At 35.6% G+C, this 17,586-nt stretch overlaps 1 protein-coding gene across 3 annotated transcripts; it reads left to right on the top strand.

The window, feature by feature from the left end:
- On the top strand, window positions 1–17,586 carry LOC128239773 (uncharacterized). 3 transcript variants are annotated; one of them, XM_052956196.1, is made up of 3 exons: window positions 1–125; window positions 856–1,050; window positions 2,666–2,915. In XM_052956196.1, the coding sequence occupies exons 1-3, from the start codon at window positions 77–79 to the stop codon at window positions 2,839–2,841; spliced, it is 420 nt and encodes a 139-aa protein (XP_052812156.1). In that variant the 5' UTR covers window positions 1–76; the 3' UTR covers window positions 2,842–2,915. The 3 variants fall into 3 exon arrangements, with proteins under 3 accessions (XP_052812156.1, XP_052812157.1, XP_052812158.1); XM_052956197.1 differs by lacking the exons at window positions 856–1,050; window positions 2,666–2,915 and adding exons at window positions 11,158–11,349; window positions 17,275–17,586 and having other exon boundaries at window positions 12–125; XM_052956198.1 differs by lacking the exons at window positions 1–125; window positions 856–1,050; window positions 2,666–2,915 and adding exons at window positions 10,309–10,449; window positions 11,158–11,349; window positions 17,275–17,586.

Below are 17,586 nucleotides of genomic sequence, written 5' to 3'. Positions count from 1 at the left end.
GTGTTTTTATCAGTTCGTCGCTGAGCTTTAAACAGGCTAGTTAAACGTTGAACAAAGTGAAGAAAGGACAATAATCATGGAGAAGAAGATTCTTTTTGTTGCTGTTGTTTTTGGATTTGCTGCGGGTAAAAAACTTTGATTTATAATTTTGTATTATCTGTAATGACATTCGCCCCTCCCAAAGAACCAGAATGTATTTGGTTTAAAATGTGTGTTGGGGGTTCGGTGGAACTTCCCCTTGCAAACTTTAACATTTACTAGTCCGAAATGGTGCGTTTTAAGCGTATAACATTATTGTTTTCGAGTTTGACTAAGCAAAGTTAATTTAGATGATTTTAGTGTATTGGGGGGGGGGGGGGGGGGGGCGCTCGTGTAAGTCGATTTCAAAACTACATCGCAGAAACTCCAAAAATATTGTATGGCATTATTTGATAATACAGACGGGCAGAATAGTTAGATATAAGTTATAACACACGATTCGAGACTACATAAAAGAGTTTTCAGTACTAAACAATAAAGCAGTTGTAGATCAAGAATCTGACGTTAGAGGGGGCGTAACTTTTGCACTTCGCCTTTCGACATGTGCCACTCCCTAAAAATCGATTTTGTTTTGTTTAAAGTTTTAGCAGGGTTTTTGGGGGTACTCCCCATGAACGTTTTAACAATTTCTAGTTCGAAGTGGTGAATTGTGGGCGTGTTTTGTTGCTCTTTTTCTCTTAATTCATTTTGAAATTAATTATTGATTGTTAGGAGATCCTAATAGCCGAAAAGCCAACATATCACGACAAAGCATAGCACGAAGTGTATCGGGGATTACTGACGAAGATAGTCTTAAAACTCAGTTCCTACTTTCAGAAGCTGCAATGGCGATCAAATGTTATCAGTGTGATTACCAAGAAAGTAAGGGAATAACAGCTGTAATAATGGCGAGCTGTAAAGATAAATTTAAAGCAAATGGAATGACAACTATTTCTAACGATCCAGTCACGGGCGATCCTTGCAAATTCTGCACGAAAATCAAGACTTCTCGTGATGACACTGACACTTTTGGTAAGACGTGATTTATTTTTATAACTTAAAGATAATACAAGGAACGCAACAGGGTAAGGCCCAGTAGCCAAACAATTACCGATGACCCTGTTAAGATGCACAACTTTAAGGCAACAAAAAACACTCAACGATAATCAAAGAATGTATAAAACAACACAGACATAGCACTTGCAAAATAACATTGACGTAGCACAAACAAAGATACCATTGACATAGCGCATACACAATAGCATTGACATAGCGCATACAAAATACCATTGACATAGCGCATACAAAATACCATTGACATAGAGCATACAAAATATCATTGACATAGCACATACAAAACACCATTGACATAGCGCATACAGAATAACATTGACATAGTGCATACAAGATAACATTGACATAGCGCAAACAACATAAAAATGACATAGCACATACGAAATAACATTGACACAGTGCATACAAAATACCATTGACATAGCACTTACAAATATACCATTGACAATGCGCAAACAAAATACCATTGACATAGCACATACAAAAAACCATTGACATAGCGCAAACAAAATACCATTGACATAGCGCATACAAAATACCATTGACATAGCGCATGCAAAACACCATTTGCATAGCGCATACACAACACCATGCACATACAAAATACCATTGACGTAGCGCATACAAAATTACATTGGCATAGCGCATACAAAATACCACTGACGTAGCGCATACAAAATACCATTGACATAGCGCATACAAAGTACCATTGACATAGCGCGTACAAAATACCATTGGCATAGTGCAAGCAAAATACCATTGACGTAGCGCAAACAAAATTACATTGACATAGCGCATACAAAATTACATAGACAAAGCACAAACAAAGATACCATTGACATAGCGCATACAAAATAACATTGACATAGCGCATACAAAATACCATTGGCATAGCGCATACAAAATAACATTGACATAGCGCATACAAAATACCATTGGCATAGCACAAACAAAGATGCCATTCACATAGCGCATACAAAATAACATTGACATTGCGCATACACAATAACATTGACATTGCGCATACAAAATAACATTGACATAGCACCTACATAATACCACAAATAAAGCACACACAAAAAACCTTTTACATAGCGCATACAATATAACATTGACATAGCACCCACATAATACCACAAACACAGCACACACAAATAACCATTGACATAGCGCATACAAAATACCATTGACATAGCGCATTGACATAAAAAACACACAAGACATACCACATATAAATCATCACATACATACTACATGCAAAACAAAACAAATTTCTAAAAATGGACCTTGTAAATATAAACAATAGTTAGTCCCCTTGCCGGTAAGCGCAGTGGCTAGCGCACTCGCTACTCACCTATACGAAATGGGGTCGATTACCGGCCTGGGCACATGTGAGTTTTGCAGGACTAATAAGTTTTACCGGACATTCCGATCCCTATATCCCCCCCCCCACACACACAAGATCACACTCTCACGTTACATCGTGCCAAACGAGTATTATTAGTATAACGTCGAAATAACCTGTTTACAAGTACAATAACTCAGTTATACATTACTGCTCTTAACTTTCCAGTTTACCAGAGGACCTGCTCATCCTTACAGCAAACAGAGGATTGTGGAAGCGGAGAGTTCAGCGGGGTTTCAAAAGTCTGCTTCTGTAAAACAGATTTCTGCAACAGCGGAAATGTCGTCATGATGTCGTTTTGTGCAATTGCTCTTGCAACCGTGACGTCATGTATTTTTCTGTAATGACATGGCTTTGTTTATTGTTAAAAGAATAACTAATGCAAGTGTTCAATACAAATTAAACAACGTTTTTTATAAATATCTTTGTTGTTATTTCTAGCTAGCCTCAATTCGAAGAAAAACAAATCGATAAATTGTCATACCATGTGTCCGTCCCCCGCGTAAAAAGCACCTTAAACGTCACCATAATTAACATTATTTATTTATACCTCAAATGACCTGCCCATGCTAAAGGGCTTGTTTCGAGAAAGGCGACGATGGCACCGGATTTATCCTTATTTTACACTTCTCAGTTCAGCTTAAACTTCACTATTTCTACAAAGGAGAGCTATCATTTAACATTACTAAACATATTTCTGTTACAAAATATGTATTTGAATATTTTTAGATTTTGCCCAAATAGACCCACTTTTGATCAGTTTTATGATTGTTAACATGTGGTGGCATTTCTTACCAGTTTTCATATTTTTACCACAGCTTACTCCATGAAAACATGTTTACTGTGAATTTCATTACTGGTGAACGATGCCGCCAACTTCAAAAAAAGAAGAAAAAAACGCACATGTGTTCGGCTTTTTAGCTCGACATTTTAGCTGTATAGAGTATATTACAAGCGTAAAAAATATGATTTCAACTTTAACCCAGTTTTCGTTATAGTCTAAATAAAATTTGTTTTGTTTGATTTATTAATATATTCATTTTTTTTAAAGTTTGTGTGCATGAATAAAATTAATAAACTGCCTAAACTGTTACGTTTCCATCGCGTATTTTATTTCCCTAATATTTTCTTTCGGGTAAAATACAAAAGCGTCTGTAGCAACTGTCAGCTATGTAAAACAACGAAGACTCTTCGCTTATAAGGTAATATTTGATAATTGACAATGTTATTAGTAATTGAAAATATGTTTTCTTACCTGGACACTCGGTTCAGGTAAATCTTTTTTCTCGTTTCTTTTAAAAGACCTTAATACTTTTTTTTTATCTATGTTTAGATGTTGGTAAACATTTTGGTAAAACTGAATATTCCGTCTACACCTAAGTCACATTCTAGGTGTTTCATTTGCAAAAGACCTAGGCCAAAACTGATAGTTGTGCCTTCAGAGGCCAGATTTGCAGCCTTTGTTCAGCGTAATGGCATTATCAAGAGCGGAACAAGATGCTGTCCAGTTCACATGAACGACTCCTTGATAAAGGATAAAGCACTTAAATCTTTCAAAGCAACAGAATCTGCATATGTCAACTTAGCTACGGTTCTAGAACTCTTGAATAAATTGTTGAGGACATTAAATCCTTTATTCGACCTGGCCATATATTTGTGGTGGACAGAGGCTTTAGAGATTCCCTACATCTACTAGAGGTAACACGGCGTTTTCGTTGCTCGTTGTTATCATGTTACCATCTTGTGAAGACATGTAGTGCATCAACGAGTCATATTCTTAAACGATGGATAATAAGAGATACAGAAAGATTTTCTTCGAAATAATAATGTTATTTTAAGATATTTCATGATGTATACCAAGATGCCTTCATTTCTACCAAGAGGTGTGAAACTGTTTGAATCCGAGGTCGCCAACACAAGCAGGCTAGTCACAAAGGTATTATTTTTCTTAAACTTTGAAATATATAATTTAATGATTGAAAATCATTTCGGGTGCATTCATGCGATCTTAAATGCTTCGCTCAAAATGGCAATTCCCGCGAAGCGTATTGAATATGAATTCATAACATAATGAGTAATTTTATGAGTTAAAGTATGCAAATAAATAGGCATCATAAATGATAAATCAATACACAAAAATACCGTTCATTATATGCGCAACAATGTTCTTTTATTAACCGCTTCTGTCATAGTCTTGCTGTCTGATTTATACTACATTCGGGGTATTTAATTGTTCAAAATGTATTGATGATATTCAGATCAGATTGGTGGTGGAGTCTGCAAACGCCCGCCTCAAGCGATGGAAGTACTTGGATAGAGTCTTACCAAACAGCCAGGTTCCATTTATTGGCGACTATGTCAAAATAATATGTGCAGTATGTAATAAGTATTTGCCACCACTGTCGCCTTCAACCGCTGACGATGAGCGCCAAGCACAACAAATGCTACAGTTGGTAATACAAGGGAACTCTCTTTAAGCAGAAATTGAGGAGGGAAACCTTGAGAAATGTAGAGCCGTGTGGATACCGATTGACGACACCGAGTTGGAAAGCTTTCCACGTCTGACAGAGGACACACTACGCACACTTACATGCGGTGTATATCAACTAAAACTGTGCCCTGGTTATATCCATGAGCACCTTGAGGGCGACGAGGACATCCGTGTCCACAAGGAAAACAGTGGACTTATTCGTGTTTGTCTTCAAAGTCGACACGTTTCAGCCAAGCAATTCACCCTTTGGTTGAAATTCAACACTGTCGAAATTCTTGGGTGGTATTGTAAATGCCAATCTGGGTCAAGGGTAGTAGGGATGTGCGCGCATTGTGCAGCAGTCATGTGGTACCTTGGCTATACCAAGTACCGTTTCGTAGGTAACGTTGGCGTCTGTGACTGGTGTGATTACCTTGAATAAATTTGAGTATAATACTTGTACAGACATAAGAGTACAGTGACAAATTTAATTAATTTCAACCTCAAAAGCCTTACTGGCGAAAATGATGTCATTTTTTTCCGTGAGGTTATGACGGGATTTCCAGGACACAGTCTTGACTCAGTGTGTGTCTAAATGTACTATTGTATCATTTTGCAGACATTCACTTAGAAAACAACATAGTTTAAATTGAAGGGCAAATTACACCGATTCGGAAGTGACTTATCAGTAGTACATGCCTTTTAAACAGATAACAGTGAAAACAAGCACGGCTTTACCATCACATACCATTAGGTACTTTTCGTCTTAATGGGTATGGTGATCGCCATACAGATAGTGAGAAACGTTATAAATTTATATACATAACGACCCCATCACCGGTGATCCTTGCACAGTCTGTACGAAAAATAAGGCTGTACAAGATGAGAATGCACTCATTGTGGAGTTTTCAGGTAGTTGCTGTCGACAAATATAAGTGGGCATATGCAATTTATACGTGATCAGGTCGACGTAACCAGGTCGTCGTAAACAAGTCGTCATTAAGGCATTATCAAATTCAAATTCAAATTCAAATTCAAAATTTTACATTTCCAACTTCCTGACTTATCCAAACAAAACCAAAACCATATTTAAATAATAAATTCTTTACAGATGTAACCCAATTTTTGGTTCCAATGTCATCATGTCGTTTGAGCATTATATAGCAGTTTCTTGGATAACGTTCATTGGACATGTATAGCAGTTTGCACCAGTACTTAATACATTTTACATGATTATCAATACAAAGAGGAAACCTCCCGCATTCCCACAATGCAACACAATCGTTAAAATAATTATTTACCCCAAGGAATTCCTTACAATATTGAATTTGTACTTGTTCAAGAATATCAGATATTTCCGTACCATATATTTCAGCACCGTAAATAAGTATAGGCTTAACCATAGATTCAAATAATTTAAAATGTTCAGGGTAAGAAAAGTGTCCAAATGCCCTCTGGTAGGCCTTTATAGCATAAATTGACTTCCGGGCTTGCGCAGTTAATTTTGAGTTTGCCTTTGTCCAGGATGATTTGGGCGTGTCCTAATTACCGATGTTACGTTTACCGGGATGCCATTAAAATACCAATGCTTGTATGACCGCAGAGGCCCACCATTTCTAAACACGATTATTTCTGTTTTCCTCTGATTAATAGTCATACCAGTATTTTCGCAGAATTCCGAAATAGAATTTAGTTGTAATTGTAATTCAATAGCAGTGTCAGCGCAGTTCGCCACGTCATCTGCAAAAAGTATGCATATTATATCCGCGATTTTCTCAGTAATAAAAGTACCCGTATGTCCCTTTAATCGTAGGAAGGAAGATAACTCATTAATATATAGATTAAAAATTATTGTTCTGGTTACGTCCCCTTGTCGCGTGCCAACGTTACAAATAAAGGGTTGCGTAACTATGCCGTCGCCAACTCGGACACACCCGCGTAGATTTGAATACATAGACGTCAAAATATGGAAGAGCTTTCCCATGCCATGTAATACAACTCGTTAATACATATGTAATTATATATAGTAACACATTTGTACAAGGATTTCGCGATTATTTGCATGACTCAGCGATTATCAGTTTTGCGGCCCGGGCCAATTTTCGATTATTTATTTGCGGCCCGTAGAACATTCGCACGTGAATTCAATTTTGTTCTTAAAATCAATTTTGGCGACTGTAAAATAATGTCTTGACTAAATAAATAAAACATTATTGATCTGCTTGAAGATATGTATTATTAAAATCCTAAAAGGACGCAAACGCGAACGCATTTTAGGAAGATATGCTAGTGTTTGATAACCACTGTGGACCGTTAGGGCGGCGGTTTTTATTCTGCGTTGACATTCGAAAAAAAAACAAAAAAAAACAAAGGAAGCGGCAAAATTCAATTCGACTACGTCTCGGGCCATTATGAGTCACTCGGGCCAATTATCACTCAACGGCACGGCTACGCCGTGTATAAACCTCTAAGGAAACATCGGGTAACATCGACATATATCACCACTCTCCGTAACAGTTCGCGACGAACATCGGGCGTATTCGGCCTGTACCGGATCTTGCTATTATTAGAAACAGACGGTATTTCCCCGCTTTTTAGTCAATAATGGAGTATCTACATCGTAGCATTTGGAAACTCGGTGATGTTTTTCTCATGAATATACGTTTAAAATAAATAAACACTAAAAGTGCACGCTAACAGTTGATTACGATACATCTAACAATATATGAGTATGTAATCTTTAATTTGATTGTTTTATCTTAGAAAAATGTTAGACTAAAAAGTTTGTGTTGTGATGTGTTTTGGTACGTGATCTATTTCTAAAATAGCTTAATACATGTACATACCCGTTATTTGTTTACAAAATGCATATTTTCAAAATTAACCTGCGAGGAAAAGTTGTACATGGATTGAGGCTTGAAGCCACGACTGCTTGGACACTAGCGACATTCATTTGCTTGATGTAGATCTTGTTAAAACCCCTGACTGTCGCGAATACTTATCAACCATATGTACAACAACTACACATTTGTGCCTACCAACCTTTACTCTTGGATAAAACGGATATTAGTGCAGAATGTAAAATACTTGTGCATTTGTATTTTACGGTAGTAGTTTCTGCTGGTTGGTAATCAGAAGTCTAATTTCTTTCAGGCAGGAAATTGACTGAATATTACTAAGACAACAACACTGGGTTATGAAGAATTCTAGCCTGCATTAAATACTATGTTGGATCCTTGAGAGCGGATTTGACAGCCATGTCCATCCACAAGGCAGTCGCATCTGATAGAGATGATGTGAGTACTTCTTATAAAACATATATTTGACTTGGTTTTTGTTTTTATAAACACACTGTTGTGGTGGTGGTTTTGGTGGTGGTGGTGGTGATAATGATGATGATGATGATGATGATGATGATGATGGTGATGATGAATTTTATTGATGAAATTAATAATTTGCTTTATATATACATGTATGTATCAGCTTGTTGTTGTTGTTTTTAAAATAATGTCGAGAAATATTAAACTGTTTATATTTTATTTTGTATATATATATATTGCAGTATATTTTTCTATACTAACTAGAAAGGCTTTAAAGTACAACTTATGTCCTTTACAGCACTTAACATTCTAGATGGGTAAAGTACCTCAAGGGGCATGAACACCAAATCAGCATTGACTCAGCATTGAGTAGTTATCATCTGTGCACACACTACAAGTATACTTACATGTCCATTTTTTAATCCTACCAGAAAACAATACATAAGTAGTCGTTTTTACTCAAGACCTAGTGTCTTACACTTTAGTGAAGTTTTAAATTGTATGAACCCGGATACCTTAAGGAAAACAGCAATTTTTGTTAAAATCTTAGTTAATCACTTTAAACGAATCTGATCATGTACTTTATAGTTTTTCATTTGATATCTCATAACTATATCGATTATATTGTATCCTAATTCAAATAAATGAATTTGTTTTGTTATAAAAAAATAAATGATAATAATATTTAAACTAACCACATTCCCCTTACTTACTAATTATATTTGTTTTATTTAAAATGATTTCAGCAGCTTGCCTTATATTTTACTATTTTTATGAATTTTAAAAAACTGCTATATATTTTGAAACATCGAAATACTGCTCTGTTCCGAACACCCACAAGATCAATCAAAATGATTTTTTTCCATGTGTATCAATAATGTGTTCGTTTGAACTTATGTTTTCTGTTAAGCGAAGTTTACTTTACCAGAAAATGTTGTGTTTGTTTCATAATCTCTGATAATGCAAAAAAAAATCAAATATAGACAAAATATTTACTTGACGCTCTTTGTAGCTCTTGGAGTTTGGGGATGGGTGTAATGAAACATAAATAACTTTTTCAATTCACGATAAAAAGTCTTCCAATTTTTTATAAAAGTCCCATAGTGTACCATGATTATAACTATTTTGTCGGTTAGAGCTTTTATAAAAGTTTGTATTACGCGGCTAATACCTTAATTTAGCAAAATGTCGCTTTGAAGATCGTCAATATAATAGAATATCAATAGAAGGCAATATAAAACAGGTCGACAAGATTTTAAAACAAAATCTGTTTCAAATGTAAATGATAACAGTATCAAAATCTTTATTCTAAGATAGATAATGGGTTTAAAGCCAGAACGTACCTACACCTCCTACTTCTTAAAGAGACTAGACACCTGATGGTCGCAAGATCGGCACATTATTTACTCAAAACAAACTTCAAAGTGTCAATAAGAGCTAGTATGAGGCCGGTCATACATCACTTTACATGATTAAACGCATATTTCGTCGCCGTCTCAGCTGAGTTTACACTTATAAACTAACGCATATTAGTTTCCCAGTTTATAGTTTGATATATATAGCATGTGAAAGTCACGTGATTAGTACAGATACATATACTGACGCTCTTTCTAAAATTCCTGGTATTAACGTGGTAGACAGACCAAGTAAATTTTAGATTGATAGCATATGCAAAATCTGCGTAAGATACATGTGTCGCATGCAATTCAATACCTCAGTAGTAAGAGTACAGGCGTTGTAGCGATATTAATTTTATATTAGTTTTAATGTTTTTCTTGAAAGTGTATCATCGAGTGTCTAGTCCCTTTAATGTCGCTTGGTGACCTTTAGAATTTACATCACAAACTTTATTTTTTCCTCATTCGTGTTGGAGCAAATGAAAAAGTAACATAAATGTCGTATGTATCTTTAACCTAACATGATAAAAGTAATTTATTTTTCATGCTTTTAACAGTTTTTTTAAAACAGGGTTCAGAACAAACATGACCTTCTATTGGTAATTGCACACTCATCAGTAAGTTATTTATCAATTTCCGGGCGTTTTATTCAGTTTGTCGCTGAGCTTTAAACAGGCTTGTTTAACGTTGAACAAAGTGAAGAAAGGACAATAATCATGGAGACAAAGATTCTTTTTGTTGCTGTTGTTTTAGGATTTACTGCGGGTAAAAAACTTTGATTTATAATGTTGTATTATCTGTAATGACATTCGCCCCTCTCAAAGAACCAGAATGTATTTGGTTTAAAATGTTTATTGGGGGATCGGTGGTTCATCAGTACTTTCCCTTGCTAACTTTAACATTTATTAGTCCGAAATGGTGCGTTTTAAGCGTATAACATTACTTTTTTTCAAAATTGACAAAGCAAAGTTAACTTAGACGAGTTTAGTGTGCTGGGGAGGGGGGGGGGGAAGCGCCGCTGGTGTAAGTCGATTTCAAAACCTCATGGCAGAAACTCCAAAAACATTGTATGGAATTATTTAATAGCTAAATTTAAGTTATAAATCTCGATTCTAGATTACATGAAAGAGTATTAAGTACTAAACAATAAAGCAGTTGAAGATCAAGGATTTGAGGGGGCGTAAGTTTTGGGCGTCACCTTTCGATTTGTGCCATTCTCACTAAATCGATTTTGTTTTGTTTAAAGTGTTAGCAGGTTTCTTTTCGGGTACTCCCCATGAACGTTTTAGCAATTTCCAGCTCGAAGTGGTGAATTGTGGGCGTGTTTTGTTACTCTTTTTCTCCTTATACATTTTGAAATGAATATTTCATGGTTACTAGCCGAATAGCGCACAGAACACAACAAAGCATAGCGTAGAAGTGTACCGTGAATTACCAACAAAGACAGTCCTAAAACTCTGATCCTACTTTCAGAAGCTGCAATGGCGATCAAATGTTATCAGTGTGATTACCAAGAAAGTAAGGGAAAAACAGCTGGTATGGCGAGCTGTAAAGATAAATTTAAAGCAGATGGAATGACAACTATTGTAAACGATCCAGTCACCGGCGATCCTTGCAAATTCTGCACGAAAATCAAGGCTTCTCATGATGACACTGACACTTTTGGTAAGACGGATTTATTCTTATTAGTTCAACATAATACCAGGAACGCCACATGGTTAGGCCCAGTAGCCAAACAATTACCGATGACCCTGTTAAGATGCACAACCTTAAAGAAAACAAAAACAATCAACGATAATCACAGAATGTACAAAACAACACAGACATAGCACATACAAAATACCATTGACATAGCGCATACAAAATACCATTGACATAGTGCATACAAGATACCATTGACATAGCGCATACAAAATACCATTGACATAGCGCATACAAAATACCATTTACATAGTGCATACAATATACCATTGGCATAGCGCATACAAAATACCATTGACATAGTGCATACAATATACTATTGACAATGCACATACAAAATACCATTGGCATAGCACATACAAAATACCATTGACATAGCACAAACAAAATACCATTGACATAGCACATACACAATACCATTGACATAGTGCAAACAATATACCAATGACATAGCGCATACAAAATACCATTGACATAACGCATACAAAATACCATTGACATAGTGCATACAAGATACCATTGACGTAGCGCATACAAAATACCATTGACATAGTGCATACAATATCCTATTGACAATGCACATACAAAATACCATTGGCATAGCACATACAAAATACCATTGACATAGCACATACACAATACCATTGGCATAGTGCATACAATATACGAATGACATAGCGCATACAAAATACCATTGACATAGTGCATACAATATACCAATGACATAGCGCATACAAAATACCATTGACATAGTGCATACAATATACCATTGACATAGCTCATACAAAATACCATTGACATAAAACACACAAAGATACCATTGACAATGTGCATACAAAATACCATTGACATAGCACATACAAAATACCATTGACATAGCACATACACAATACCATTGGCATAGTGCATACAATATACGAATGACATAGCGCATACAAAATACCATTGACATAGTGCATACAATATACCAATGACATAGCGCATACAAAATACCATTGACATAGTGCATACAATATACCATTGACATAGCTCATACAAAATACCATTGACATAAAACACACAAAGATACCATTGACAATGTGCATACAAAATACCATTGACATAGCGCATACAAAATACCATTGACATAGCGCATACAAAATACCATTGACATAGCTCATAGAAAATACCATTGACATAGCGCATACAAAATACCATTGACATAGCGCATACAAAATACCATTGACATAGTGCATACAAGATACCATTGGCATAGCGCATACAAAATACCATTGACATAGTGCATACAATATACTATTGACAATGCACATACAAAATACCATTGGCATAGCACATACAAAATACCATTGGCATAGCACATACAAGATACCATTGACATAGCACATACACAATACCATTGACATAGTGCATACAAAATACCATTGACATAAAACACACAAAGATACCATTGACAATGCGCATACAAAATACCATTGACATAGTGCAAAAAAATACCATTGGCAAAGTGCATACAAAATACGATTGACATAATGCATACAAGACACCATTGACATAGAGCATACAAAATACCATTGACATAGCGCATACAAAATATCATTTACATAGCACATACAAAGATACCATTGACATAGCGCATATAAAATACCATTGGCATAGCACATACAAAGATACCGTTGACAATGCGCAAACAAAATACCAATTACATAGCGCATGCAAAATGCCATTGACATAGCACATACAAACATTCCATTGGCAATGCGCATACAAAATACCATTGATATAGCGCATGCAAAATATATTGGCATAGCGTATACACAACACAATGCACATAAAAAATATCATTGACATAGCGCATACAAAATAACATTGACATAGCACATACAAAATACCATTGACATAGCGCAGTAAAAATACCATTGACATAGCGCATACAAAATAACATTGACATAGCGCAGTCAAAATAACATTGACGTAGCGCATACAAAATACAATTGATATAGCACACACAAAATATCATTTGCATAGCGCATACAAAATACCATTGACATGGCGCATTCAAAATAACATTGACATAGCGCATACAAAATAACATTGACATAGCGCAGTCTAAATAACATTGACATAGCGCATAAAAAATATCATTGACATAGACCATACAAATTACCATTGACGTAGCGCATACAAAATACCATTGACTTAGGGCATACAAAATACCATTGACATAGCGCAGTCATAATGACATTGACATAGTGCATACAAAATAACATTGGCATAGCGCATACAAAATACCATTCACATAGAGCATACAAAATAATATTGACATAGCGCATAGAAAATAACATTGATATAGCGGATACAAAATACCATTAACATAGCGTAGTCAAAATTACATTGAAAAAGTGCATACAAAATACCATTGACATAGCGCATACTAAATACCATTGGCATAGTGCATACAAAATACCATTGACTGGTGCATACAAGATACCTTTGACAATGATCATACAATATACCAATGACATAGCCCATACAAAATACCATTGACATAGTACATACAAAATACCATTGACATAGTGCATACAAGATACCATTGACAATGAGCATACAAAACACCATTGGCATTGCACATACAAAATACCATTGACATAGTGCATACAAGATACCATTGACAATGAACATACAAAATACCATTGACATAGTGCATACAAAAAACCATTGACATAATGCATACAAAATATCATTTACATAGCACATCCAAAGATACCATTGACAATGGGCAAACAATATATCAACTACATAGCGCATGCAAAATACCATTGACATAGTACATACAAAATACCATTGACATAGCGCAAACAAAATACCATTGACAAAGCACATACAAAATACAATTGACATAGAACAATTAAAAGACCATTGGCATAGCACATACAAAGATACCATTGACAATGGGCAAACAATATACCATTGACGTAGCACATACAAATATTCCATTGACATAGCGCCTGCAAAAAAAACATTGCCAAAGCGCATACACAACACCATGCACATAAAAAATACCACTGACATAGCGCATGCAAAATACCATTGACGTAGCGCATACAAAATTACATTGACATAGCACATACAAAATAACTATGACATAGCGCATATAAAATGACTTTGACATTGCGTATACAAAATACCATTGACACAGTGCATACAAAATAACATTGACATAGCGCATACGAAATACCATTGACATAGCGCATACAAAATGGCATTGACATAGCTCAGTCAAAATACCATTGACATAGCAGATACAAAATACCATTGACGTAACGCATAGAAAATAACATTGACATAGCGCATACAAAATAACTTTGACATAGCGCAGTCAAAATAACATTGACATAGTGCATACAAAATACAATTGACATAACTTACAAAATACCTATGGCATAGCGCATACAAAATACCATTGACGTAGCGCATGCAAAATACCATTGGCATTGCGCATACAAAATAACATTGACATAGCGCATACAAAAAAACATTGATATAGCACATACAAAATATCATTCGCATAGCGCATACAAAATACCATTGACATAGCGCATTCAAAATAACATTGACATAGCGCATACGAAATAACATTGACATAGCGCAGTCTAAATAACATTGACATAGCGCTTACAAAATATCATTGACATAGACCATATAAATTACCATTGACGTAGCGCATACAAAATACCATTGACTTAGGGCATACAAAATACCATTGACATAGCGCAGTCATAATAACATTGACATAGTGCATACAAAATAACATTGGCATAGCGCATGCAAAATACCATTCACATAGAGCATACAAAATAATATTGACATAGCGCATACAAAATAACATTGATATAGCGGATACAAAATACCATTATGATAGCGCAGTCAAAATAACATTGAAAAAGTGCTTACAAAATACCATTGACATAGCGCATACTAAATACCATTGGCCTAGCGCATACAAAGATACCATTGACAATGCGCATATTAGATACCATTGGCATAGTGCATTCAAAATACCATTGACTGGTGCATACAAGATACCTTTGACAATGATCATACAAAATACAATTGGCATAGCCCATACAAAATACCATTGACATAGTTCATACAAAATACAATTGACATAGTGCATACAAGATACCATTGACAATGAGCATACAAAATACCATTGGCATAGCACATACAAAATACCATTGACATAGTGCATACAAGATACCATTGACAATGAGCATACAAAATACCATTGACATAGTGCATACAAAAAACCATTGACATAGTGCATACAAAATATCATTTACATAGGACATCCAAAGATACCATTGACAATGGGCAAACAATATACCAACTACATAGCGCATGCAAAATACCCTTGACATAGCGCAAACAAAATACCATTGACAAAGCACATACAAAATACCATTGACATAGAACAAACAAAAGACCATTGGCATAGCACATACAAAGATAATATTGACAATGGGCAAACAATATACCATTGACGTAGCACATACAAATATTCCATTGACATAGCGCATGCAAAAAAACATTGGCATAGCGCATACACAACACCATGCACCTAAAAAAATACCATTGACATAGCGCATACAAAATACCATTGACGTAGCGCATACAAAATTACATTGACATAGCGCATACAAAATAACACAGATGTAGTGCATACAAAATACCATTGACATAGCGCAGTAAAAATAACAATGACATAGCGCATACAAAATGACTTTGACATTGCGTATACAAAATACCATTGACACAGTGCATACAAAATACCATTGACATAACTTACAAAATACCAATGGCATAGCGCATACAAAATACCATTAACGTAGCGCATACAAAATACCATTGGCATAGCGCATACAAAATAACATTGACATAGCGCATACAAAATATCATTGACATAGCGCACACAAAGATACCACTGACGTAGCGCATACAAAATACCATTGGTATAGCGCATACAAAATATTATTGACATAGCGCCTACAAAATAACATTGGCATATTGCAAACACAGCACATTTAACATTCAAAACCCATTGACGTAGCACATACAAAATACCATTGGCAAACCACATACAAAATAACATTGCCATAGTGCACACAAGATACAATTGCCAATGCGCATACAAAATACCATTGACAAAGCACATACAAAATACCATTGACATAGTGTATACAAAATTCCACTTACATAGCGCATACAAAATAACATTGACATAGCGCATACACAATAAAATTGGCATTTCGCATACACAACACCAAGTACATAAAAATACCATTAACGTAGCGCATACTAAATACCATTGACATAGCGCATACAAAATAACATTGACATAGCGCATACAAAATAACATTGATATAGCGCAGTCAAAATAACATTGACATAGCGCATACAAAATACCATTGACATTGTGCATGCAAAATACTATTGACATAGCGCATACAAAATACCACAGACATAGGGCATTGACATATAGAACACACAAGGCATACCACATATAAATCACCACATACATACTACATGCAAAACAAAAAATATCTGAAAATGAACCTTGTACGATTAAACAACAGTTAGTCATCTTGTCGGTATGCGCAGTGGTTATCGCACTCGCTTCTCACCTCGGCGAAATGGTGTCGATTACTGGCCTGGGCGCATGTGAGTTTGGCAGGACAAGTGAGTTTTTACCGGACATTCCGATCCTTCTCTCCCCACACACAAGATCACACTCTCACGTTACATCATGCCAAACGAGTATGATTAGTATAACGTTGTAATAACCTGTTTACAATAATCAGTTATACATATGGCTGCTCTTAAATTTTCCAGTTTACCAGAGGGCCTGTTCATCCACACAGCAAACAGAGGATTGTGGAAGCGGAGAGTATAGCGGGGTTGAAGCAGACGTCTGCTACTGTAAAACAGATCTCTGCAACAGCGGAAATGTCGTCATGATGTCGTTTGGTGCAATTGCTCTGGCAGCCTTCGCCAACCTACATTAATAACTGAAACTGGTTCATTCATTAGCAACGGCAATGCCGTGACGTCATGTATTTTTCTGTAATGACATGGCTTTGTTTATTGTGAATAGAATAACTAATACAAGCGTTCAATACAAATAAAACAACGTTTTTTTATAAA

This window comes from Mya arenaria, chromosome 7 (genome assembly GCF_026914265.1).
Source record: "Mya arenaria isolate MELC-2E11 chromosome 7, ASM2691426v1".
Taxonomy (NCBI): Eukaryota; Metazoa; Mollusca; class Bivalvia; order Myida; family Myidae; genus Mya; species Mya arenaria.
This window is presented reverse-complemented; position numbering and strand designations above follow the sequence as displayed.